Here is a 27,867-nt window from a genome sequence, read left to right on the forward strand (position 1 = left end):
AATAAAAACTATTCAGAGATAAAGTTGCGCCTCCTTCTTATCCTCTGTCACTGAAGCCTAAAGAATATCGCTATCCATTCTGTCAAGGCGGGTCCAAAGAGAAAAGAAGGAAATTCTTTTCCCCCTAATGTCTCTCTTGCTGTAATTGAATTAGACTAACGGGCAGCGCATGGTTGGTCACCTAATCAGTGCTTCATAATGTGACCACTCTGTGCTGTCCCGCTCAACTTCACTGTGCAACATCAGTCAGTCACAGAGGCCAAGATGTTTCCCCTTTACCTTCAGTCACGGTGAGTCACTTGCAATTTAATACTGAAACTAGAAAACACTAGTTTACAACCATAACCAGTACAGGAGTGTGTAAGGGGCCAATGTGTTAGTCTTAGTGTGTTTTAGCTTGTGTGGCAAGTTAAATATTTGTGGATGTTGATGGCCAGCAGCTGGTCTGTAAGCTATTTTAGCAAACCTTCAAAAATATAATAAAGTGGTTGAAAGAGATGCAAAGAAAAATCAAATACGAGCACAGAATATTACTAATAATAAAGAATTTAACAAAAAAGCAGACTTAGAAGCAATACAGCTCATGTTGGGTGTAATACACTCATTAAGTAGAGAGATTAAGTTAATGTAAACTGTAATTCCAAAAGATTGTAAAACTTTTATATGTTTTATATGTACTGCTACTGCTGTGTGTGTGTGTGAGTGAGTGTGTTGGCTGTGTTACTCAGTCTTCCTGTGGCCTAATGGTGTTAAACCTGACTTTATTACTGTCGCCTGCACTGATGACGTACCGCCCATAGAGGGCACAACAGTCATATCAACCCACAGAGTGTATTATAAATATGTAAAGATTTAATTGATATTTAATTAATATATCAAGAGGGAAATAGAGATGAAACAGGGGTGTGGCCCAGTCAAATATATAATTCAAATAAAAAAGAATAGGAGCAAGAGTTATATTAAAACATAAACAAAATGAATGTATTAAATATAAATGTTATACAATGTTCATATTTTAAATACGATTATTGTATGTGTCCAATAACTAAAGCTAAAGAAAAGTACTTATTCTAATTGGAAACACAGTAGCATGGAAAGAAAATACTTTTGCCCCAAACTTTTAAACCCCTTCTGCCCATAGTCTGTCTAAACCGTTCCCAGATCAGTTTATTTTGTGTGTGTTTATGTAAACCCCGAGGAGACTTAATGTAAAACTGATCTGGAGTCAGGTCCGTCGATACTTCCGCGTCCAGACAAACCAATCAGCTGACAGCCGCATGACAGGGCAGGCGCGGCGCATGCGCAGCGGCACACTGGTGGTACCAGGAATATGGCAGCGTCCTGAGCCCTGTCGGGGGGAACACGGCGTAACCGAGCACCTCCAGCATCACGGTGGGAAAACCGAGCAGCTCCCAGCCGCAGTCGGAGGAGGGTGGGGGGCTGAGGGTCGCCTACGAACAACGCCCGCTAGCGAGTCGACAGGTAAACGCACCCGGGAGCAGCTGCCACTCTCCCCGCAGCCATCCTCTCCATGTCCGCTTCACTGAACCCCGCTGCTAACTAGCCTAGCGAACCTCTCTGGTATGCTACACGCTTAGCTTGCGGGCTAGCCCAACGTCAGCCGTCTCCCCCCTTCAGCGCGTTTTCACCCGCATGTTACAGATGAACGCTGGCGGCGAAGGTGTCCGTCGCTGGTAAAAGGCGAAGCAGCGGCGAAGACGTGAGCACAAACGGCGCTGTCGTGCTTGTTTTTAGCCGGATAGCGAAGCGCGTAGGCCCGCTGCGATGAAGCTAGCTGCTCGGGAGCCAGGTAACGTTAACGCCGCCTGTCATGGATACAGTTGACAGATCGGGAGCTTCACCAGCGCTCATCCCCCCAAAGCCTTTAACAATTTAAATGAGCCATTTTGAAGCTAACGTTCATCTTCATATCTGTAGACTTGTGAAATAATTGGTTTAGTGCATCACGACCAGGGCGTTCGTGTATGTCAGACACAATCCTACGAGGTGTATTGAGAAGTTTCGGGGGGTTAAATGTCCCTGTGTTGTGGGGACAGTGCTTCATATAATTGGTAAATAAAGAGAGGCCATTGCAAAATGTCCTCTGTGCCTGGACATCTTTAAAGAAGGGGAGCCAGCAGGATGTTCCCATGTCATGTTTTATTCTGAAGGACCAGATGTTTTCATTGATTTGGTTCGTTGTTATATTTACATGTTTAGTTTCTGCACTTGTAGCTCAGGTCAGATCTTTATGGGGTTTTTTTATACTGGAGAAAAATGGTTATGACTATATAATGATGTAATAGTGAGCACATGATGAAGTTAACCCTTGTACCTGCAGTTGTCCTGTTCTTTATGCTTTTGTTAAGGGAACAGTTGGTGCAGCTGTGAGAAACTGGGTAATCATGACACTTTAAATTAGGTAGAGAAAAAGATGTTTGCACAGTTTTGAGATTTAATTGTCATTAGTCATATCATGGCTGTAGCTGCTGCCTTGCCAGTAACATGCGGCCTGTTGCAGTTTGTCCCCATGTAGAGGTTTGACTCAATCCTATTAGCAGGACATCTTGCAAGAGCCAGTATACACTATGGGATAGTACCCCCTGCCCCAGCTGACCACATTACAGCATGTAGGTATGTTATCAATTATCAAAACCAAATGTTGTGAGACCAGTGTTGAAGTTTTATGTTAATTTTGTGAGTGCTGTGTGCTACACTCCAATTTAATTTCCTTCGCTGTCGTCTCTTCCTAAACTGAGACCATGAATAATTAGCTATTGATCTGCATACTGGGAGGAAGTACTGGGAGGGGGTACTCACATGATCCAGTCCCCGAAGCTGCCTTCATGGCTTTTTTATGGCATCACAGTAACAAAAACAAAAACAGCATTGCCTTCTTTTGCAGCAGTGCATGCTGTGCTCTGCTTATTGCTCACATCTATTGTGCCTCTATCAGCCCCCTGCTTCGTAATAGATTCAGTATTCAGCTCCATGAATGCATCATGCTCGAGATAGAAAAACAATGTTGATACGAAACTTGGCCCTGGACTGTTCCTTGCAACTTTTGTTTCTCCAGCACAGGCATCAAGCATTTGAAGACATTGTCATTCAGTGTTGTGAAAACCAGTCTGTATATCTGTGTCCTGCCTCAGACACTGTTGGTGAATGGTGGATTCCATCATGTGACCCTACTCTTGTGCTCCTTGCTTCATTTGCGCACTGAAACGCAGAGAAAGGAAAACTGGAGTCAGATTTTTCCAGGATCCTGGCAGAGTGCTGACACAGGTTCCTCTTGTCACAGTGCAGTCGCAAGCAAATTACTGCACTAACGATAGGAAGGGCAGTTAATCCCTAATTTTTCCCGACAATGGTCTGGTCACTATCAGTTTGTAGCTTTCATGTCTAACACCATCGTAAGATGCTGTGTGTCTTATTTCAGAAGGAAGCTCTTCAGATCTAGTGACAAGAAAATGGATACTGGTGAATATACTGTCCAGGTTTGAGAGTGTGTAGCTGTCTTATTACAAATTGCAATGATTTTTCATCCAAATTAGTCACCAAGGCTGTTTATCTAAAGGGGATCAATAGACCACACAGGCTCTGCACCAGACAGTATTGACAAATGCTCAGCTGGTCCACTGTTGTGTTGTTTTTGTGCCTGTGATAACAGCATGGAATGGAAGACCTTTACTTTATCTACTTTCTGCTGAACATGCTTTACCCCAGTGGAGATATCAGAGAGGAGAGGGTGGTAATGAATTGGAAGTGATGTGCCACCAACTGCAGTGAAGCTATGTCTCATAGCTGAGGTAATATGAGTGGAATCAGCTCTGTTGTTTCTGTAGCCATGGAAGCGTCTGGTGGGAGTCTCTTCATATCAGCTGCAAAATGTTGAAAGTCTGCGTTAAGTGTGTGGCAGTATGGTGGAATGTGTGTTATATGGATTTGACATGCTAATGACTTGTAAAGGTCTGGGTGCTGGTTATATGATGACTTGACTGAGATCCTTCCCTCATTCTGCTGTGTAACCAAACATTCAATCTTACACTTTTTTATTTCCCTAAATGTTACCTGTACCTGGTTTGAATATATATATCGAAAGGCTAACTTTGTGTTTGTGTCGTAGGTCCTGTGAAAAGATGAATGTCGTCAAAGACAACAAAGACCTGGCCTGTTTCTACACCACCAAACACTCCTGGAGGGGAAAGTAAGAACCACAATTTTTTGTTAAGCTAACCGATAGGATTTCAGGGCTGATGGCAATGTCTATATTACATCTTCTTTGTATCAGTTTACAAGACAGCATTAATGTCGACTCTTCTCTTTGTCACCTTGAAAAGGAGGTTTAGAAAAATACTCAAATCCTGACTCAGTGCTTCCATTGTGTTTACTTCCTTATCTCAGCCAAAGATGGCCACGTCTGCTGAACACTGATCAGCTCTTGTGTTTCTGTAGAGCTGCGCAGTCTTATGAAATCTAAACCAAAGTAACAGACTCTGATAGTGAAGCAGCACAGAACTAGTATTGAGCAAATTACATCCATATACTGCATAAAAAGCTTCTTAAACCAAGGGTATATATATATATAATATTTGTATCACCTCGTCTTTTTTGTCTAATATTTCCATAAAAATTACTAGAACACTGTCCTTAAAATATTATGATTACAGTTGTCATGTTGTGCTTTTCTCACACTTTTATATTAAATAAAAGTTTAAAATAGAATTACATGTGATCTGGTACATTACATTACAATAGAATGAGGCCAACATACCATATTGGTTATGTTAACATGTATGAATGGCCCTTTAAATCTAATATACATTATGTGTTCTCTGAATTATATCCATATACAGTTTGTTTTCATTGTATAGATTATAACTTATTCTTAAATTACACATTTATGTCAATGCAGACCTAAAACTAGATGAGACTCAATCTATATAATGGTCAAGCTCCAGTTTGAGCAGTGAGCCAAAACGATCACACTACCAATACCTGCCTTCTAAATGGCCCCATTAAGGCTCGGGTAACTTTACCAGGGCTGCAGAGCATTAGCCGCCATTTAAGCTTCATCCTGCTAATGCCTCTTGAAGTGTCCGGCCAAGACGGGCGTCGATGCATGTGATGGACATTGGAGACTGATTCTACTGTCAGAACAACACAGTGCACCCGCACTGGTGGTTTATCTAAATTAGTCGTTAGCTGAGCTGAGTTCAGGACCTTCCTTTCTGACCTAAGTTAAAAAAAGGGTTGGACACTGTCTGGCGTGGCTGAACGGGCGTCTTTGTACATCAGAAACTTGATTCATTGATATTTACATTGAAAGGTTAATTAACTAAGACAGAGACAGAAAGCTGAACATGAGAGAGCAAGAGAAATGAAAAGGAAAACGTCTTTGGTGCTTGTGTGAAATATATCCGTCTTTTATATCAATGAAGTTTAACTACAGTTGCAGAAAATTTCATAACTTTAACTTTTGTGTGGCAGCCTCATAAGTGGGTCAAATCAGGCTTCCCATAACTGCTGTTTTTTTGCGCAAACCGCCAACTACTCATTCAAGTCTACTTTTTAAAAATTTTAATCTTTGATTCTTATATAAAAACTTTTGCTGTGTGTGTACATTTTATCGCCACTGGCCTCCACTTCACATCAATGTGAGCATGAAGATAGAGAATGTCTGTCTGCATCAGTCCCGTCCTCACATTCTCTATATGAGTGTACTTGTGATTGATTCAGAAAACACTAGTGTGTATGTGTCATCTGCAGGTCTGCTGTATGAAGACGTTGGATTGTATGAAATCGTCAAAAGGTCAACAGAAAGCTAGAGATGCTGAAAGAGGATATCCTCTTTTGAAGCTTGCCTCATATCCACAGACATTGTTGGCTCCTGTTGTCTTCAGTAGGGATCAAATATTTCCCAATATTTCTCTCTTGAAGGCCCAATTGAACATTCATTCAAATGAAAGTACAAAACTAAGGAGTACATTTGTGTCCAAGTGGCGGTTTTGTCCGAATATTTTGAAGGGGATAAAGCCAGGAGGATATTCTGTTGTAGTTTCCTCTACTTTCTGCCTGATTTCCTTTTTACATGTCTGAAGAAAGGGTTTCTACATGTTTTAGATGATCTGCTGAATACTGAGTGGCACTCAGATCCTCCCTTAGAAGCAACTTAGATCTAAAGAGATGTAGCATGTGCAGTTTTACTATCTGCAGCGTTTCCCTTCTCTCTCTGTGCTCATGATCAAGTTTAGTTCAAGTCTTGTGACTGTAGCTCATTGACTATATTAGATTTGTCTGTTTCCTCCCAATGAAGGGCAATTTCATGATTTTTAAACTAATGTTTTATCTTTTTATTTGTCATTTTGGAGTATTGCCAAGAAATCAAAAACATTTATTTATTTATCTGACGTTATGTTGCTCCTTGATGAATTAGGATTAGCTGTTACAAATACATTATATACAAATACAATATATTTGATCTGCTGTTACATGAGATGTACGGTGACTGTCTTTTGTAGCTTGTGTTCACTCTTGTTCCCTTCATTCTCTAATGTGTGTGTTGCTCACATCCAGCTCTCTATCCACTCTCTCTGCTCGTATGAAACCCTGTGCTTGTTCAGTCTTGGTTAGAGGATTAAGCAGCGTTGTCTTAGACGTGTTTGTAGATATTCAAATCTTTCCTCTTTGTGGAAAATAGAAACTTGTTTGTAGTTACACAAATATTTCTTGAGCCTGTCGTCTTTAAAGAGGAGTGGCAGTTGTGAAGAGGTTTGGTCAGATACAGGAAGTTGCTTAATGTGATACATTATGAAACCGTGGACGTGGTAGAAAAAGTAACCTGATACTTATCACAAACTGCACGTATGATGTAAAGTGTGGTTTACATCAGGTAATCAAATCTTTTATATGTAAATCATCTTATATTTTCCTAATGGAAGAGTTTAAATCATCTCCCATCTTTCTAACCATTCAGAACAAATCCTGCGTGTAGTTTGAGAGATAAGATTTAGGCATTTTGAGGGTTATTCTCTACTTGCCTACTTCAGCTTATTTTCAATTATTTGGAGGCATTGGTAATGATGGTAATTACTTCACATCTGTGGTACTATGTGTGTATATGTCTTAAATTTACCCACAGCAGCACGAGTTCAAAAAGCTGTGGTTATGAAGCTGTCTAGAGAAAAACAGTCTTTGTGGTTATCTTTCAATGTAAATAGATTTCATGATCAACTATATGTTGTTGTCCTTTTATTTTCAAAGACAAGCTGAACACCCGATAAATAAGTGTGCCAACACAAGCAGTTGGATGTTAGGCCACTCTTTTTTTTATTTACATCCTGCACACTTGTTAAAATTGATCACAACTATAGTGATTGGCTTTGCCTTGGAAAGTACAATAGAGTAAAAATGAAACATCATGCATTGTTACCCTTAAAACCCCCCCAGGGAGGGTCGGATATTGCCTTTGTTTTACTGTAGAGTTAGGGGGGATAAAATGAGCCCAGAGCCAATGAATAATTGACTAGGTCTGTGCCGACACCCAAGCCACTTAGAACCAAGGTTATAATGTGTACGGAGGCGGCACCCTGACATCAGAACAGAGTTTTGGTCTCATTCTTTGTAAGATGACATAACAGTGCAGGGAGAGGTAATTAGATCAGAGAAAGAGTTTACTTCTTCAGCCTCTCTAATGGACAAGGTGTCTAAAAAATGACATGACATTTGTACAAGGAGGGAGACTGACCGTGGGAGTAATATTCCACTTCGGCCTTGCCTCAGGCTTCTTTCTGCCGGTCCTGTCTCATTGTGTTAAACATGGACTGTGTACACAAGAAAAAATGCGTTATGTGGAAGTAACCTCACAATTTGTCTTTCTTTAACTCTGCTTTTTGAGTGCTTCAGTTCCCCGAAATGGGTTATCCAGCTAATGAGGATGTACTGGACAGAAAGGATCCAAGTCAGCATGTTGAGTGTACAGTGGAGGTGCTAAAAGAACATGTTGTACGAAGATGATATACAAGTGTACCGTTACACCACCCTGTCATTTATCATCTTACAACACTTCCTGCCTCCCCTTAAACTTTGCCCAAATCTAAAAACCACCCAAAACCCTCAAATGACCCATTTTCAAATCAAACACCAGGCAGAGTGTTATGAATTTTGCAAAAATCTCAACTGGAACTGTTGATCAACCACACACACACCAATGTTTCTGCATCCTCATACCACACACACAAATTCACAGAGCTTAGCAAGCAGAAAGATTTGCTAAATAGAATTTCACACTTCCTTCCTACTATGTGTGATGCCCCCTCCTCCTTTAACACTTTGAGTGAATTGGTGTTTTTTGTTCCAGTGTCAGAAAGTGACTCATCACAAGAAACGTGAGGGAACTGATATGATAAATACATTGAAAGAATAGCAAATTACATTGTAATTATAGCTGGATCGAATGGGTAAATACTCAGTCTTATTTTACTTGTCTACAATGAGAGGCAACAACAATAATTAACGGCTACTCGTTCATTTTCACTCCAGCTCACATGATGTCATATTTCAGCTCCAAGTGTTAGTTCATGATCTGTTCTCATCATCTCTTCACCCTGTTTCTGCCTCATCTGCACCACTTGCTCACATGAAATGTCTTGAAACTGAAACAATAAAGCTCAATGGTTGACATCATCAGGTAACTGCGCTCCAGTGATGTCATCTGTCCTTGACTCATCACGACCCCAGAGAAGGTCTAGAGTGGGCCCTCTGTCAGATTTATCAGATCTTTATTCACGTTTAGATATGCACATTGGAAATCTTGAGATCAGCGGTTATTCAAGTGATGTTCAGAGTTTCCATAGCTAACAGTATCTGTATCGTACGTGTGCGTCTCACCCTGTTCTGACTTGCTGCTGCTTCCATGTGCGAGTCGGTGATGGTTCCACTTTGTTTCTGACTCATCTCATCTCTGTGTTCAAGGTACAAGCGAGTCTTCTCAGTGGGGACACATGGCATCACCACATACAACCCTACTACGCTAGAAGTAACAAATCAGGTCAGTCTGTCAAAGAGGAACTCCAGTCATTCTAAATCTTAGTTGTAGTTATTTATATCTTGTATATATAGTCACAAAATATAATGATATTAAACACTGTAAAAATGACATTTGTACCACTTTAAGTCCCCTTTGTTAGCAGGTATATCTTATGCAGATATATTTTATATTTTTACAACTGTCTTATAATAAAGTGTAATTTATTATTTGCTCATAATGTAGGCACTGTTAACAACTATATTAATAAACATTTGTATGTGCTTCTAACTTCACTACAGTATGTAATAAAACATTAATAAATGATTATATACTGCTTATATACTAATAGCCCACCACATTAAAACCACTTACTGGTGTTAAAGTTGTGGCTGATGGTGTAAATGCTAAATTTAGGAACTTTACTTTGTCTGACTTTGACTTCTGTATCAATCTCTGTGCTGTTGCTGTTTATGTTTACCAGTGGCCTTACGGAGATATCTGCGGTATCGGTCCAGTAGGAAAAGGTCAGGGAACAGAGTTCAACCTCACATTCCGTAAAGGCAGTGGCAGGAAGTCGGAAACGCTCAAGTTCTCGACAGAGCACCGAACAGAGCTGCTCACAGAAGCACTGGTGAGAAAAACAAAACACTCACAGCTGCACCACTTCAGCGCCATCATTGAGAATGATTAAAAAGACCTCATACACACATTTTTCATTTCGTTTTCATGGCTGCACATTTTGCTGTGTTGTTAAAAAAGAAAACAAATTTGCAGGAAAGTCACTACATGTACACCGTTTGGGAATGCAGTGGTTGCAAATTACAGGCCCTTTGACTTGATGCCTGTTAATCACAGATGTGAATCAGCAAATAGCTTTTTGTTGTTGTGGAGAAATAAGCTCATTATGCTGAGGTGTTAAAACAGTAGGATGGGTATTTCCCAATAGAACCAATTTAAAGTGTTAATATGTGGAACACTGCAACAATTTGACAAGTAGCTGTGTAAGTCAGCACTATCATATCATCTTTCCTTCTCTCTTTTATTTTATTTTTCATAGAGATTCAGAACAGAGTTTTCAGAGGGGAAGATAACTGGCAGGGTAAGTGCTACGATCAATAAAAACTAAAATCACCTTTGAGTATATGTAGTAACATATAACTGAATGATGTCTCACCACGTGTGTGCTCTGCAACAGCGTTACAACTGCTTCAAGCACCACTGGAGTGATGCACGAAAGCCGATTTGTTTAGAGGTGACACCGGGCGGCATCGACCAGATTGACCCGAACACTAACCGAGTGGTGTGTTCGTATGACTATCGGAATGTAGAGGGCTTCGTCGAGGTCTCTGATTACCAGGGAGGATTCTGCATCCTCTATGGAGGCTTCAGCAGGCTGGTATGCATTCATGGAGTTTCTGTGTTTATGCTTCAGTGGATTTATTTATTTTCTGTCTCCACTAACATAAGATTTTCTTTCACGTGTCCCGTTGCCTCTCAGCATCTGTTTGCCTCGGAGCACAGAGAAGAAATCATCCGCAGCGCCATAGAGCATGCTGGGAACTTCATTGGCATCACGCTACGACTGAGGAAGGAGACTCTTACCTTCGAGGATTTCGTGACGGACAGGTTGGGGAAGTACAGCTCAGATGACAGCATAACTTCACTGGCAGAGTTCGTGGTGCAGAAGATCACACCTCGTCACCCGGTCAGAACACTTTGCAGAATCTTGCTTCTGTCAGTGCAGCACGTTTGCAGTTTTCATAGTTTATGCCCTCTCATTTGATTTCCTCCAGGAACCTGTTAAGCGCATCCTGGCACTGACAGAGACATGTCTAGTGGAGAGAGACCCAGCGTCATACAACATAGTCACCATCAAACCCTTCGGAGAGGTAAACACTAAACCAACAGCAAGTCATAAAGATGTTTAGGCTGAAATACCCAGAATCTCTATCTTCTCTCTAGTTGTCGTCCTGTGAAGATAAATGTTAACTGCACCATCTGTCTTTATGTCATCATGTATGAGTTGAAACAGTGAAAGTTTCCTCTCCCTTCAGGTATTTGCTCTCATCTGTGATGTAGACAACCCACAGGTGTTTACTGTAGAGTTCATCAGAGGTCAGATCAGGAAGTTCTCCTCCACAGAAAGGTAAGACGTCCATCCTTCTTTATGTACGTGGTGACACTGCAATTCCTCAGTTTTTGTAAAATGTCTTTTGTAATTGTATTCACCTATTTCACCCCTTTTTAATGTTCTATTTATATTCTGTACAAGATGAGAAAGTTTCTTGTGCCTGTGTCTGCTGCACATCTTAAATACACCGCCAGTGCTCCCCACCACACGTCAGTGTCATGCATTGAACTACATTTGTTTGTGTGTGTAGGGACTCCCTGTTAGCCAGCCTGCTTGATGGAGTCCGTGCATCCGGCAACAGGGACGTTTGCGTTAAGATGGCCCCCACGCAGCGGGGGCAGAGATGGGGCCTGCTGAGCATGCCCGTTGATGAGGAGGTGGAGAGTTTGCATCTCAAATTCCTGGCAGCACCTCCCAGTGAGTCAGAGCCCTTAATCCTCATGAAGCAAAATTGATTTAATATCAATGTTCACATTGGTTTATATGTAGATTTATTATTTTTAAATTCAACAGTTTCAGATTGATTATAATACATTTGTTGACCCTCGTGATCAATTTAACAACTCTCGGGATTTCTTTACTTTTCATCCACCATTTCAGTCAAAATCTAACTTACATTCCCATCAGCCTCAGCTTTACAATTGACAGCATGCTAACTTGCTATAAATGGTAAACATAACCCCTGCCAAACCTTAGCATATAAGCCTGCCAACTGTGACACTGTTAGCATGCTATCATGAGCATTTACATCACACCACCACTGCGCTACCATTGAATTGGAGTCACTATGCTAAGCTAACATTTATTGGAAAATAAACAGTGATGTGTTGATAAATAACACTGAACTGAATCTGTTTCATCCTTTATCAAATAAAATGGTAATACATTAGTTATGGGGTTATGTTTGTGATTACAGCCTCACACTGCTTCTAACAAGCCTTGTTAAAAATGTCGATATTTTCTTTTGTTAAATTATTCCGTCCCTCCTTCCTCTGCTCAGATGGAAACTTTGCAGATGCAGTGTTCAGATTCAACGCCAACATATCGTACAGTGGAGTGCTGCATGCAGTAACCCAAGATGTGAGTGTGCTCGGCTCCTGTTTAATTAACTTACTCATCTGCTCAGACAGGATTCACACTAATTTCCCTCATCGTTGTCTTTGTGTTCTCTGTCTGTTCTCCTCAGGGTCTTTTCTCTGAGAACAAGGAGAAGCTCATCAACAACGCCATCCTGGCTCTCTTATCCCAGGAGACTGAGCTGCCCACCCTTAACGCTGAGCTGGAGAGCCATTTCCAGGCCATACGACGCCTAGTGGCCTCCAAGGCTGGCTTCCAGGCCTTCACCCAGCTGCCTAAGTAAGGACGCAACAGATACTCTGCTTTACCTTCTAGCTTTATTTCTTCAAAATACACTTTTGTTGGGCTGCTTGTAACAGGCATGCTCTGTCATTCCAAGGTCTGGTCAAGGGTCTGGACTCACAGATGCTACGTAAATATCAATCCATACATCTCAGTCTGCCCTTTGTCCGTCTATACTTCTTCTCCTTCTCGTTCTTTTCAAGCGCACCTCTTAGCTGTCTGTTGGTCGGCCTACTCTTCTTTTATCTTTGCTCTGCTTTCATCTCAGGCCTTTTACGGGCACTTCAGAGCAGAGGGTTTGTCACTTCATTCTGTTCAGTCGAGCTGTCTGCCTTGATTTGTCTTGACCTTTCACTCTCGCCATTTCATCCTCTTATTTTTGTGGCTTCATCTCTCTCCCAGTATCCGCTTTGGTCCATCTATCCTCTACATTTCTGGAAATAGCATATACATTATAGAAACTTTTAATCTTTCCGCATCACTGAGATGTATGAGAGAAACTGTATTTACTGTTTATTCCTTGTTCTTATGAAGCAAATGAGCCAGATTGGTTTTTCCTGAAAAATTCATTGCTGCAGTTTGGTGTCTCCCTCACACAGCTTCAAACACAGATCTCTATAAATACTTAAATGTTTTATTTTTGCTTTCAGGAAATCCTCCTTTAATGATGCTACTCGCTGAAGTTCAGTAGAAAAATGAGGCTGTTGATGAGCAAAAGAAACGAGCCACTTCTAAAGCAATGAATTCTTTGTGTATCCACCCCCAGACCTTTTTTAAATAATATAGTATTTGTATGTTTTATATTCTGCTGTACTTCAGTTCTTTATGGATTTTTTCAGTGCATGATCGATGTAGTAGTGTTACTTAATCTGTGAATTTATGTTTGTGTGTTCCAGGTTTAGGGAAAAGTTGGGGGTAAAGACAGTAAAAGCTTTAAAAAGGAACAACAACGGTGTGACACATGCTGCTATAGACATGCTCTGCGCCCTTATGTGTGTAAGTAACTTGTTTTTTTACAGCTGGAGAAATAATGATTTAATTGATTGATATGTTTCTTGCTCTTTGGCTGAGACCTTTTCTTTTGTCTTTTCCTCCAGCCGATGCACGATGACTATGACCTGAGGCAGGAGCAGCTGAACAAGGCCTCTCTGTTGTCGTCTAAGAAGTTCCTGGAAAACCTCCTTGAAAAATTCATCACTAATGTGGTACATTTCTTTTCATTGTCAAAGCTTCATTCAGCATTAGCTCAGGCTAATTAGGAACTGGAGATGGGGGTTTTTTTCAGTGTCACCCGCTCATTTGTCACTCTCATTTTTTTTCCAGGACCATGGAACAGGAGCCTTGGTCATCAGCTCCTTGCTGGACTTCTTAACATTTGCCCTCTGCGCCCCCTACAGTGAAACCACAGAGGGGCAGCAGTTTGACATGCTGCTTGAGATGGTGGCATCAAACGGACGCACCTTGTTCAAACTCTTCCAGGTGACTGGTTTACATACAGATGAATAAATACATCTGCTTCAATAATTTAGAGTCCAATGACCATTCTTAACCTACAGCTTTCTGAAACTGTAAAAGTGACGTTCAGTAATCGAGCCGTGTCAAGTAAAGACACTGCAGGAATCATTCGACAGACCCTGAAGAGCTGTCTGTCTGTTTATTCACAGTATATATATATAGTATATATACAGTATATATATATATAGTGAGGGGACAGTATGTGGAACCCTCAACTGAACACTTGGTTGTTATTGCTGTTGTTGTGAAAGCACTTTTGTCGTGATCAACAGCGTCAGTTACATCAATGAGTCCCAGTCGCCCCCTGCTTCAGAGCGATGGTCGCCTGTTTATTCAAAAATGTTTTATTCAACACACAACACTGCACTTCTTTGGGCTCTTTACAACAGAGATCTGCGAGATTTCTGGAATTATTGAATAGATAGTAATATGACTCCTATAAATTCATTACATTCTTATGAACTAAAATCTGTTGTTTTTATCTCTAGCATCCCTCCATGGCCATAGTGAAGGGAGCTGGGCTGGTAATGAAGGCCATTATTGAGGTAGGTCTTTCATGGGTTAGGTGCTCTTCAGTATGAATTATTCTGTCTTTAATGTTCAGGATTTATGTTGATAATATATTTGCGCGTTTGTTTTAGGAGGGAGACAAGGAAATAGCCACTAAGATGCAGGAGCTGGCTTTGAGTGAAGGAGCTCTTCCAAGGCATCTACACACATCTTTGTTCACCATCAGCTCTGATCAGAGGATGCTCACCAACAGGTCCAACCTCAACAAATCACACTTACCCCAAACAGTTATATAAACATATTGTAGCAGTAGAATAAGCTATACTTGTTACAGTGGATAAACAAGAAGGCATATTTGCTGACAAATAACACAATGGCTCAGCTGCTTACATCAGATGTTTCTTTATCAGACAACTGAGTCGTCACCTGGTGGGACTGTGGACAGCAGAGAACCCTGTTGCCATGAACCTCCTGAAGAGGATACTGGTACGCCTCCAAATTAGCCCAGTTGGCACTTTTAAACAAGTATTTGATGCCCGTCCAATACTCATGGCAGAAGCTATTATTGTAATGAAGTTGGTACAGGCTGCAGGATGGAAGCCAACGCTTTTTGTCTGGCAGCTTTGACATCCTGTTCTCTCACTTCGCTCTCAGCCAACAGGCCTGCTGGCTTACCTGGACAGTCCTGACCCTGTCCCAGAGAAAGATGTGGACAGAATGCACATTCGGGACAACTTGAAAATTGCCACGGTATCCAGACAAACACATACATTTTTTGCACATGTAGCAAAAAGCCAAATAAGGAGTTTTAAATCAATGCTTTATATTTCCACATGGTTCTAAACATGCCTTTCTGTGATTTCCACAGGACCAGCTAAACCGAAACAAAGTGCCTGATTGGCAGCGGATAGCCGGCAAAGCAGCCAAAGAGGTGGAGAAGTTTGCCAAGGAGAAGGCTGATATAGTTCTGATGCACTGGAGAGATAAGATGGGCATAGCACAAAAGGAGGTGAGGATTTATTTTCCCTTACAAAATGATTAAAAAGCTGATTCACTAATCAGACACTCCTCTGATGCTGCTGCTGCTGCTGCTCTGGTTTCTCTAGCTGTTGCTCATCCTGCTGATTCTGGACTTCGCTGCAGAGTCCAGAGACAAACAGCAACATACTTTTCAGCTGCAGCTGTTCTGCATTTTGCTTTGGAAGCATTGCCAGAGCTGTTGCTTCCTGACCTAGAGGAGAGCAAGATGCAGAGCCTTGCCTATTTACTGTTCAGACTGCATGTGCAGCTTTTCGTTTGACAAAAGTTTTCCATTACAGGTGTATTTTGTCTGTTTCCCATAGTCTGTTGTGGTAAATATGACCAAAGTGTTATTTAATTCCAATGCTCACTCTCTATCTCTCTAAGGATACATCTGTTAGGATAATAAATATAATAGATTCAAGAGAATTCAGATTAGATCTGTGTGGTTCTAATAGAAAGTGTGTGTGTGTGTGGGTGGAGGTTGACGGTGTCAGTTTAACTGTTGCCTGCGACTGCCTGCTCTCTGGCTTTTCAACAAAATCAATTCTATCTTCAAACAAAGCTGTAACTCAAAACCTCTTTCACCTGAATGTCACTGTGCTCTGGTTTCTTTTTCTTCATTTTCAAAATGGCTGAAGCTGATCAATTTTGATTGGCTTGCATTCACTGGATATTTCCCCGTGACATCCAGTATTTTATATTTGCTCCACACGCTCCCTACATGTTTGTTGTTAGCAATTAAAAATAGATAATACATCTGCAGGATTTAGTGACAGATTTGTACGAAACTCTCTTGCATCAGTAGTCTAGTGACCTGTGACCCTGTTGTAATTCTTCTGTGTTTGATTCGAGGAACAATAATCTCTCTGTGTTGTCTCTACCCTACCCTCCCTTTGTCTTGTGTGGTTTCTCTGCTGTCAAACAATGCAGCAGGACAGAAATAACCTGGTAAGTAGGACTGACCAACGGGATCCATGCCGTTTCCTTGCTGTATTCTTTCTCTTTGACCCAACCATGTTTCCATCTTCATGTGGCATATTAAGTGTGTTTTTTAATTCAGAAAGCTGATGACCCACTACCCGCTGTATAATAACACATTACAAGAGATAACGTCAGTATTTGAACACGTTTCTTCTTGTGCTGCTCTCAGTAGAGGACATGTTCATAGAACCTGTTCTGTCTTGTATCAACAAATATTTGTCCAATTTATTTTGACTCTTCGGGTCATATAAGCAACTTTGTCTTTGCAGCAAAGATTTGTTTATGGAAAATTTGGGCCTAATTTTGAAAAGCAGAAAATGCTCAAAAAGCTATTTTTAAATGAACACACTGCAAATGCCTGACTCATCCTGGAAGAATTACAGAACACACCACACCCAATTTTGGGATCCCATCTTGGTTTTTGTATTTTATGAACTTATTTCCTTTGTTGGTGCATTGTTGACTTTGTTTTAACAGGTTAGTATTTTTGTCTCATCGTCTTTCTCCATTCTCAAAAGCATTTTTGTTACTGGTGTCATTTACATGTATTTCAGGTGTCCTTCTCTGTGTAAAGTGTTGCTCATGTTGTCGCCATTTTAACTCCTCAACTCTCTTTTTGTAATAAGTAAAAAAAAAATAAAAAAGTACAAATATTCAATAATGATAAACTGATGTGGCTCTTCAATATTTCTTGTCTTTTGTTTGCAGAACCCAAACCAAAAACCCGTCATCCTGAGGAAAAGACGACAGAGAATAAAGATTGAAGCCAACTGGGAGCTTTTTTACTACAGGTATGTTATGTTCCATAGAGAGAACTTTATGTCTGGTGCTCATCTTAGATCATTTATTTTACTAGTTACTCTCCTAACTATTTTTTCTGATCTTCTCAAGATTCCAGGTCGACCATGCACGGTCCAACCTCATCTGGAACCTGAAGACGAGGGAGGAGCTACGGGACGCTCTGGAGGGGGAGATGCGCGCGTTCAGCGTGGACCGCGAGCTTGGCAATGCCACCGTCATCTCCTGGAATCACCAGGAGTTTGAGGTTTGTTGCACTCATTTATGACTGAATGTGATTAGCTCCCATTGCAATACTGCTGTGAATCCCCCCAACGGATACATCTAATACTAATGATAATTTGCAGGTGCGATATGAGTGCCTTTCAGATGAGATAAAGATTGGGGATTATTATCTGCGTCTGCTGCTCGAGGAGGATGAAAATGAAGAATCAAGTGCCATCAAGAGATCGTAAGACAACAACCAAATAGCTGCACTAATATTATCGTTATCATCTGAATATCAACAGTTAATTAAAGTTTTTTCTCCCTTTCTTTTCTCTCAGATATGAGTTCTTCAACGAGCTCTACCATCGCTTTCTGCTTACACCCAAAGTTTCGATGAAGTGCTTGTGCCTGCAGGCCCTCTCTATCGTCTATGGCAAGTGCTACGAGGAGATCGGCCCTTTCACAGATACAAAATACATCGTGGGCATGTTGGACCGAGTGAGTACGGTGAAAATGTCACTGCAGGTTTTAATAAATACAGCGAGGCAGCAGTTTCCATGTCTTTTAATGGATCCTGAAATCTAAAATACACCTCTGTGGTTTCAGTGTACAGACAAACTGGAGAGAGATCGACTCATCCTCTTCCTCAACAAACTGATTCTCAACAAGGTGAGCTTATAAAAGCAGATGGGGCTTTTGGCATCACCTGTTCATTTTACCCACAATTTTATTTGTGTCTTGAATAATAATTCACTTTTTATTCTGCAGAAAAATGTGAAGGAGGTGATGGATTCAAATGGAGTGCGTATCTTAGTGGACCTGCTGACACTAGCTCATCTGCATACCAGCCGAGCTACTGTGCCCCTGCAGGTAAAAAAACATTGCTACTGTGGTTTTAGAATTACATTACAGCATTATTTAAGAAGTATGGCTCCACTGATTTGATAAATCACGCATGACACAGGGTGTTGTAATTCTCACTGAGCCATAGATGAGATTTAATTCAACAGTGATTCAAGCGTGAGAATCTTTTAATTAATCTATGTGGCGTGTCAAACAGAGTTCATCTTCTTTTCCACAGACCAATGTGCTGGAGGCATCGCCAGACATGAAGAGGGAGAGTGAGAAAGAGTGGTACTTTGGCAACGCAGACAAAGAAAGAAGAGGACCTTTCAGTTTTGAGGAGGTATGAAAAGGACACCAAGAAAAGTCCTGCGAACAATAGCTTATCAAAACAGTATAAATAGAGATAAAAAATCTATTCTAACATAATGGCCAGTTAATGTAATGTCATGTTATCCAAAGATGACACCTTAAAAAACCCGCCCCATTTTAGTTGATCTCTTGCAGTTTATTTTCCCGGGTGTTTTTTCTTTTAAATGTTGATTTTACTGTATTTTGTAGTAGCCCCCCCCCCCCTGCATATCCATGTGTTATGTTCTTACTCTCACAGATGCAGGAGTTTTGGAGCACTGGTGTACTGACGGCAAAGACACGCTGCTGGGCCCAGGGCATGGATGGTTGGCGCCCCCTGCAGGCCATCCCGCAGCTGAAATGGTGCCTCCTGGCCACAGGACAGGCAGTAATGAATGAGTCTGATCTGGCCACACTAATCCTTAACATGCTTATCACTATGTGCTCCTACTACCCCAGCAGGTGAGGACCACACAGACTGAGGCTGTGTCTTTTGTTTAATGTGATATCTATTAGAATTCTTGTTCTCTGTAAGTTTTGATTGGAGCAGTAAATTATGAGACCACAACTGTAAAATACCTGTTTATTTATCTTTTACTCAGGGACCAAGATAATGCTATTATCCGTCCTTTACCTAAAATCAAGAGAATGATCAGTGACAATGCTTGTCTCCCGCACATTGTCCAGGTAATTGTTTGATTTATGTGTTCTTAAATTGTCATATCTACTCCAATGAATGAAATTGAACACTATCTTGATGGTCTTCCATTGTTTTTCTCTGTCATCTCCAGCTGTTGTTGACTTTTGACCCAATCCTGGTTGAAAAAGTTGCCAATGTTTTGTACCTGGTGATGCAAGACAACCCCAATCTGCAGCGCCTCTATCTAACTGGAATCTTCTTCTTCATCATGATGTACACAGGCTCCAACGTGCTTCCTGTAGCAAGGTGAGGACTCACCACAAACGACTGACACATACAAGTGAACATTTTGTACAAACATCCTGACTTGCCAGAAGTATTTCCAGAGTAATTATAAAATATGAGTATATTTTACTATTTGGCTTTTTGTTCATAAATAAAGAAAAAGAGGGATCAGAGTGATCATAACAGATTTTCTTGTGGTTGTAGGTTCCTGAAATACACTCACCTGAAGCAAGCGTTCAAATCAGAGGAGGTGAAATAGTTGTTTTTTTTAGACACAGATATAAATCTGACAGTATACATTGAAATTAGTTATATTTTATGAATCCAAACTGACATTTGACTGTTTCTCTGTCCACAGTCTAAGGGTCAGGACATCGTGCAGCGTAGTGTTCTGGGGCCCGTGCTTCCTGAGGCGATGGTGTGTTATCTGGAGAACTACGAGGCTGAGCGCTTCTCTGAGATATTCCTCGGGGAATTCGATACACCTGAGGCAATTTGGAGCAGCGAGATGAGGTAGAAATTAGTTACCGTCATGTTTAATTAGTTTCTACTCTTAAAGGACTAGAAGTGCAACAATTAAAAGCCCCTGTGTGGTTTATAGGAATTTTAAAACCTTCTTTTCGAATTGTCTCAGACGCATGATGATTGAGAAGATAGCGGCCCATGTAGCTGACTTCAGTCCCAGACTGCAGAGCAACACACGGGCCCTCTACCAGTACTGCCCCATCCCCATGATCAGCTTCCCTCAGCTGGACAACGAGCTCTTCTGCAACATCTACTACCTCAGACATCTGTGTGACACCTCCCGCTTCCCTAACTGGACAATAAGAGATGCTGTATGTCTCTTTTTTTCTACCTCTTATTAATGTCCTGCTTGTATTTCTCAGAGAGGCTCTTGTGATATGTTGATTCACAACTATCATCCCCACAGGTGAAGCTGCTAAAAGACACCCTTGAAGCCTGGAAGAGAGAAGTGGAGAAGAAGCCTCCCTCCATGTCTGTCGATGATGCCTATGAAGTCCTCAACCTCCCCAAAGGACAGGGGCAGTGAGTGGCCTTTGACTTGTAACTTCTCTGAAATTCTTAATTATGTAATTTCAGTAATTTAAAATCAAATAATAGTGTTTTGGTTTAAAAATATTGAGCAGCAGCATTAGTTAATATCTATTTAATATTTCTCCATCCCTGTGTGTGACATTTTTCTTTCAGGCACGAGGAGAGTAAAATCAGGAAGGCTTACTTCAGACTGGCTCAGAAGTACCATCCTGACAAGAACCCAGAGGGCAGGGTGTGTATTACAGTCATTCCTGATCTAATATGTACAGGACTTGGAATTTCCCCATATTTGTTTTCAATCTGTTTCTTTTTCTTCAGGACATGTTTGAGAAAGTCAACAAAGCCTACGAGTTCCTCTGCACAAAATCGGCCCGAATCCTGGATGGACCCGACCCAGAAAACATCATCCTCATCCTCAAAACCCAAAGCATCCTGTTCAATATACACAAACAAGGTATGCAGATAGATTTCATTTCATTTCATGGATTATAAAAGTCATGGATCAATTGGGGCGTCTTATACTGTGAGTCCTCTGACTACTTCTTTGTCTATAAACAGAACTGGAACCCTACAAATACGCCGGTTATCCCATGCTCATCAAAACAATCACAATGGAGACGCAGGACGGGCAGCTCTTCTCTAAAACCTCCCCTCTCCTCCCGGCTGCCGCTGAACTGGCCTTCCACACGGTCAACTGCTCTGCTCTTAATGCTGAGGAGCTGCGTCGCGAGAGCGGCATCGAGGTAAATGCACATATTAACTAATTAATGTAATTTCAAGCTGTGTATGTACTTGGAGAACGCTGTATTGTGAAACTGTGAATGATGAGATTGTAAACTTTTGCTTGTATTTAATCAGATATTGTTGGAGGCTCTCTCTCGATGTGTTGCTGTATTAACTGCGTCCAGTAAGCCTGATGACATGGCTGTGCAGGTAAAATCCTCACTAAGCACTTGATTCTTTATTCTCCTGTTGTCACCTCTCTTCACAGAAGAGTGTTGATGAGTTCTTTAACACTATTTCAACCTCTTACTGTGCCTCAGGTGTGCGGGCACATCTGTAAGTGCTACAGTGTGGCAGCTCAATTTGAGGAATGCAGGGAAAAGATCATTGAACTGCCAAATATCATCAGGGACCTGTGTCATATCTTGTTCTATGGAAAGGTGAGATGTTTTTTTTAAGATTTTAATATCGATTTGTGATTTATTACACTTTGTAATAATCTTGTTCTGTATAGTGATGGATGCTTTGCTACAAAAAGCCTTTTTCTTTTTCTGCAACGAGACAATTAATTACAATCTATAAAGATGTGTTTTTTTCTCTGTAGTGATTCATGTTGTCTCTTTTCTCAGGGTCTCCCAAAGACTGCAGCACTGGCAGTGCAGTGCATCAGCTCCTTTGCAGTGGACTTCTTCCTACAGACCCATCTGTACCATGCTGGTGTGCTCTGGCATCTGCTGGTGCACCTCTTCAACTACGACTACACACTGGAGGAGAGCGGTGTGCAGGCGAGCCAGGACACAAATCAGCAGGAGGTTGCAAACAGCCTGGCTAAGCTCAGCCTAGTAGCTCTCAGCCGCCTGGGAGGCTACACCCAGCCTCCGCACAACCCAGACGGTAACAATCCCGTTTCAGAGACCAATGGCATCGATGGCACGCCTCCTGAGAACCCCACCATCAGAAAGAGCTTAGCAGCCATGTTAACGCCGTACATCTCAAGGAAGCTGGGAAGAGGATCTCCTGCTGAGGTCAGCTGAACATATGGAAAGGAACAAATCATTAACTCATATAGACAAACACAACAGATTGACTTTGACATTCTTTGTGTTACGTTCAGGTCTTGAAGCTGCTGAATAGTAACTCAGAGAATCCGTACCTGATCTGGAACAACCTAACGCGAGCCGAACTGCTGGAGTTTCTGGAGGGTCAACAGGAGGGAAACATCAAGAGGGTAAGAAACACTCGTGTCCCTTTTTCATGACAGAGGGATTGAAATTGTATTTTCATAGATATTAACATGAGATTGGATTGGTAATCTTTATCGTAGTAACCCAACAAGTGATGAATGTACTCATGTGTTCCCTCCAGGGTGAAAACGATAAAAGCTTCGGTGCAGAATTTGTGTTCACTGATCACAGCAAAGAGCTCATAGTGGGAGAGATCTTTGTGCGGGTCTACAACGAGCAGCCATCTTTTCCTCTTGAGGTGAGTAAAAGATCAGCTTAATGTCACAACCACATTTAACTTCTCTCAAGATGTAAAGTAAAGCAGATCATGATGTATTGTGTGAAACTCACATTTTTGGTTTTGGATTAATTTTTTCTGTAAAATAGACAAAAGCCTCTTCAAATTCTGTAATGTTGTTTTATCATCTCGGCTTTTAGTATCCCAAAGCATTTGCGGCCAGTCTGCTGGACTATGTTGGATCCCAGGCTCAGTACCTCCACACTCTACTGGCCATGAGTCAGAGTAACAAGGTGGAGTCCCAGCAGCACGCAGAGAGGCTCCGCTTTGCTGAGATGGCTTTAGAGGCTCTTCGCAATGTCATCAAGAACAACCCTGGTGAGATATGAGGCCGCTTTACCTGAGGAGCAAAATATATATATCTGCTGTGTTCCTTTTCTAAAGACGTTCCTCTTTCAACTTACAGGTTCGGAGTCAGAGTGTATCGGTCATTTCAAGCTGCTGTTCTCTTTGTTGCGAGTTCACGGAGCTGGCAAAGTGCAGCAGCTGGTTCTGGAGGTATAAATAAACTTTTGCTAAATACTGGAAATGTCTTTGTTTGCTGAAGTCCCCTTGTTTTGATCATATTGGTTTCTTCTGCAGGTTGTGAATACAGTGACATCAAACCAAGAATGTGTGAGCAACATTGCTGAGTCTCTGGTGTTGTCCAACCTTCTGTTGCTGCTGCACTCGCTCCCCTCCAGTAAGAAGACAGACACAAGAAACAACTCACTGTCTTATAATTATCCTGTCTTTTTTCCCTGTACTCATTATCGTGTTGTATCTTTGGACTAAAACTTTTCTTAACATCTTTTAGGCAGACAGATGGTGCTGGAAACCCTGTATGCACTGACCTCGAACACAAAGATAGTCAAAGAGGCTATGGCCAAAGGTCCGTAGAATTCTAGTGTTTGTACTATTTCCTGTTGATTGCTCCATATTTCCATGAATTCTTAATGCTCAGATGTTCATGTTCATCTGTCTGCTCCTCAGGTGCCCTGATATACTTGTTAGACCTCTTCTGTAACTGCACACACCCCCAGGTCCGCACACAGACGGCAGAGCTCTTCTCCAAAATGACCTCAGACAAGCTGGTTGGACCAAAGGTCAGTCTGAAGTGGAAAAGAATAATAAATGAATAGAAATGAGTCAATAAACAAATAAAACAATGTTTACTCTCTGCCAGGTGCGTCTGACACTGATGCGTTTCCTTCCCGGTGTGTTCATGGACGCCATGCGAGACAATGCCGAGGCAGCAGTGCACATATTTGAGGGAACGCACGAAAACCCTGAACTGATCTGGAATGACAGCTCAAGGGAGAAAGTGTCCACCACTGTTCGGGAGATGATGCTTGAGTACGACACATTTCATTTTAAGCCATTTGACTGCTAGCTAGTAGCTTGTCGATCTGTCTAATGTTTAAATGAATTCTTTCAGGCACTTTAAACAGCAGAAGGATAATCCTGATGTGAACTGGAAAGTAAGTGCAAAAATACTGATATTGTTTCACTAAAGTCATTTATTGTGTTTGATTGATTGCGACAATAAATTCTCGGCCTGTGTGCTCAGTTACCAGAGGACTTCACGGTGGCTTATGGAGCAGGACAGGGTGAGCTTGAAGTTGGTGGAGTCTTCCTGCGTATCTTCATTGCTCAGCCCGGCTGGGTGCTACGCAAGCCTCGTGAGTTCCTGGTGTCCCTCCTGGAGATTCTTACCGAGCTGTTGGAAAAGAACAATCCCAATGTGAGTTTACTTTACTGAGAAATGCAAACAATACTTTTGCTCTTTTGTTGTCACACTTCTTACTGATGGCTCTGGTCCTCCTGCAGGGTGAAGCCCTGGAGACAGTTACCACGGCAGCAGTTTGTCTGTTCAGCACACAGAGCCAGCTGGCTGACCAGGTTCCTCCTCTGGGTCACCTGCCTCGCGTCATATCAGCGCTCAACCACAAGAACAACGCCGTACCCAAGAGCTCGATCCGCCTCATCCACGTGCTGTCAGACAATGAGGTGAAGAGTCTGAATAAATAGATGAAGGTTTATTTTACTGATCCAGTATTACTCAGATAATTTGTGCTCTGTGGGAACCTCAGCATGAAGCATCAAAACATTATCAGGGATTTAGACTTGAAAATAATAAACACAGTGCTGCTTGATTAACTTTTCCTTCCTTAAAACACGACACATTAACTAAATCATTTGTTGTGTGTGTGTGTAGCTGTGTGTTCGCTCCATGGCTTCTCTGGAAACCATCGGTCCCCTCATGACTGGGATGAAAGTTCGGGCAGACATGGCTGGATTAGCGTGTGAAGCTCTCAACCGCATGTTTCAGAAAGAACAGACAGAACTGGTCGCTCAGGTAAAATGTCAACATTATGGTGCTGTTTTTTTTTCTCACATGTTTGATGACTTGTCGTCTGACTAATACTGTAACTGAACTGAACAGGCTTTAAGAGTGGAGCTGGTCCCATACCTCCTGAAGTTACTGGAAGGAATCGGCCTGGAGACATTAGACAACCCGTCAGCCACCAAGGCCCAGATAGTAAAGACTCTAAAGTCCATGACTCGCAGTCTTCAGTTCGGTGAACAGGTAAAAGATTATCAGTCAAATCCCTCGAGTGATTAGTGCTGCTGTTTATTTCTTTTTAATTGTGTTGCTCATTCCTCTCATCTATCCTTGTTGTACAGGTGAATGAAATTCTTGCGAGGTCCTCGGTGTGGAGTGCCTTCAAAGACCAGAAACATGATCTGTTCATCTCAGAGTCTCAGACAGCAGGTTACCTGACAGGTAAAGTATTTAACCTACTGTCGAACACAGTTTCTTAATGAAGCAAAGAGTTTGAAATATTTCCTGACTGCTTACAAGGTAAGTCCTATGTGTCTTTGAGCTGTTGTTGAATCTTGTTGCTTTGCTTTATCCTAACAACACCTTGTGGCTGACTCCTCACTTATACTTAAAACCAGCGACCCTTTTTCTATCCACGTCCTATAACTTCCTGGCTCTGCCCTTCCCTTCCTTGTTGTCCTCCATATTTTCCTTCTCAGGGGTTTCCACTCCCTCTCTCCTGGCTGCCAGCAGCCCACTGCGAGGTGGGCTCTAGACTCCTGAGCTGGGCCCTCACAGCTCTCCTCTCTCTTGCTCTGATGCAGGTAGACGTTGACCTCAGTCCTGACGTCATTTCCTCCCTCTTTACCTTCATCTTCAACCCCCCACCCACTTAATTTTTTTCATTTTCCATCTTGCAGCACTGTAAACCTCGTCATTCTATCTTCACTCACCGACTTCCTACCACTGTGTCAGAAATTTACCAAAATACAGAATCTCTTCTGTGGACAATTGTATTGTTTTTTATTGGGAAAACCAAAAAGCCTGAAGAAATAAAAAATGGTGGCACCATGTAGCCAGCAATGGAGAAGAAAATAGTGCCTTTGTAAAACCACTCGACATCATGTCAACCAAAGAATATACTTTGTGTAGTTAGATTATTAGAATCCCTGCTACATGACATTTGTTTTCAGTCTTTCGGACCAAAGTTGGAACATTTCTGTCATTGTAGTGATCATCCCTTCATACATGCACGTGTTAATATCCTGTAGTTTAGTACATCGGTTTAGCTCCATCCTCAGAATTCCCACCTGCGCTGCCTCTCATCTCCCCTTCTCCCCCCCTGCAGGTCCAGGAGTAGCAGGTTACCTTACAGCAGGAACTGGCACCACAGTAATGCCCAGCGTCCCACCCCCTGTGGACAACGACATTGGAGACCTGGGCTGACGAAAACACACATATACACACACACACACACACACACACACACATAGAGTCACGCCCAGGCACCCAGACTGCCCTGCAGCTTCACCGCCGCGGCTCAGACAGAAACTGTTCCGCTCCCCAGACGAGGGCATGGAGAGAGAAAGACGGAGGAGAGCGGGCCGTCATTGACTATCACCAAAATCTCTGCGACACCTCCTCCAGCATCACTCTCCTCCTCCCCCCCCTACAAAAGTCTTCACAAACACTTTGAAATTATTTTAACGGATGACCACGTTTGTTTTGTTTCTGTGCTACTTTTCTTGTTTCTTCCGACAACACAGAAGAGTTTACTTTTTGTATGAATATATTTTTTACTAGATTCTTTTTTTCATAAGAAGACTTAAGCTTACTATAGGTTAGTTGTCTTTTCTCCATTATCCAGTTCTTGATTGGCTTCTTGTATATTCTGGGTACCTGAGGGTGGCCTCATTCCTGACACAGTTGTGCAGAGGAACTCTCCACCTCTTGCATAAATATGTCGATTACTTGTCTATTTAATGAGTCATTTGGAAAAAGTTAACACAGTTAAAATAGGAAATCACAAAACGGATGCATATGATTTCTCTCTCTTACTTCTTAATGAGAAAATGCCACTCTAGCCCTCAGACTGATTCCATCCACTCTTTCAAGGTTGACGCAGATCTGAAAATGTCCAGCCTCTTATTCCTTTGGTTTTCATATTTCATTCTATTCTCTCTCTGAAGGCTTCCGTCTTCTGTCTCACGTTTTTTTTTTTTTAAAGTAATTCTTCCCCCCCCCCCCCCCCAGAATGCAAAAAGCACTAGAATATTTATAAAGAATAATAACTACCGGAAATGAGCTTCTGCTACCACGTGACGAATGATGTTGACTCTGATTCTGAATCTATGTGAAAGACTAGTGCAATTTGTGAAATGTGTAATGTAATATTACGTATATAAACTTTCTATATTGAATGTACATTGAAAAAAAAAAAATCGGTCGCACTTGTACATAAAAATTTTAAGAATAAAAGGGAACCCACAGTGTTGTTCTTTTGTATTTACATTTGTCTTGTGGAGGTAAGATTTCAACATTATTTTTACGTTGTGTTTGTGATGTTACCAAATTATCACAATGATCATCTG

The 27,867-nt window shown here is 41.6% G+C and overlaps 1 protein-coding gene across 6 annotated transcripts; it reads left to right on the forward strand.

The window, feature by feature from the left end:
* The first annotated feature begins 1,287 nt into the window (after positions 1-1,287).
* LOC109629702 (dnaJ homolog subfamily C member 13) lies at positions 1,288-27,770 on the forward strand. 6 transcript variants are annotated; one of them, XM_069512583.1, is made up of 58 exons: positions 1,288-1,482; positions 4,127-4,207; positions 8,974-9,049; positions 9,510-9,659; positions 10,086-10,127; positions 10,224-10,424; positions 10,527-10,733; positions 10,822-10,917; positions 11,083-11,174; positions 11,410-11,576; positions 12,160-12,239; positions 12,346-12,515; positions 12,616-12,648; positions 13,415-13,514; positions 13,616-13,723; positions 13,842-13,997; positions 14,522-14,578; positions 14,675-14,796; positions 14,954-15,029; positions 15,198-15,293; positions 15,412-15,552; positions 16,497-16,514; positions 17,256-17,338; positions 17,439-17,592; positions 17,693-17,796; positions 17,891-18,050; positions 18,159-18,221; positions 18,321-18,422; positions 18,634-18,738; positions 19,006-19,208; positions 19,349-19,433; positions 19,538-19,692; positions 19,876-19,921; positions 20,030-20,184; positions 20,306-20,507; positions 20,603-20,718; positions 20,881-20,959; positions 21,046-21,181; positions 21,286-21,470; positions 21,586-21,660; positions 21,771-21,890; positions 22,080-22,475; positions 22,565-22,678; positions 22,816-22,932; positions 23,112-23,289; positions 23,378-23,469; positions 23,554-23,653; positions 23,768-23,842; positions 23,944-24,056; positions 24,137-24,306; positions 24,389-24,431; positions 24,521-24,694; positions 24,781-24,960; positions 25,169-25,309; positions 25,397-25,540; positions 25,639-25,738; positions 25,996-26,100; positions 26,625-27,770. In XM_069512583.1, the coding sequence occupies exons 2-57, from the start codon at positions 4,140-4,142 to the stop codon at positions 26,049-26,051; spliced, it is 6,777 nt and encodes a 2,258-aa protein (XP_069368684.1). In that variant the 5' UTR covers positions 1,288-1,482; positions 4,127-4,139; the 3' UTR covers positions 26,052-26,100; positions 26,625-27,770. The 6 variants fall into 6 exon arrangements, with proteins under 6 accessions (XP_069368684.1, XP_069368680.1, XP_069368682.1 ...); XM_069512579.1 differs by lacking the exon at positions 25,996-26,100; XM_069512580.1 differs by lacking the exons at positions 1,288-1,482; positions 25,996-26,100 and adding an exon at positions 1,665-1,810.
* Positions 27,771-27,867: the final 97 nt, after the last annotated feature.

Source organism: Paralichthys olivaceus, chromosome 17 (assembly GCF_024713975.1).
Source record: "Paralichthys olivaceus isolate ysfri-2021 chromosome 17, ASM2471397v2, whole genome shotgun sequence".
NCBI lineage: Eukaryota > Metazoa > Chordata > Actinopteri > Pleuronectiformes > Paralichthyidae > Paralichthys > Paralichthys olivaceus.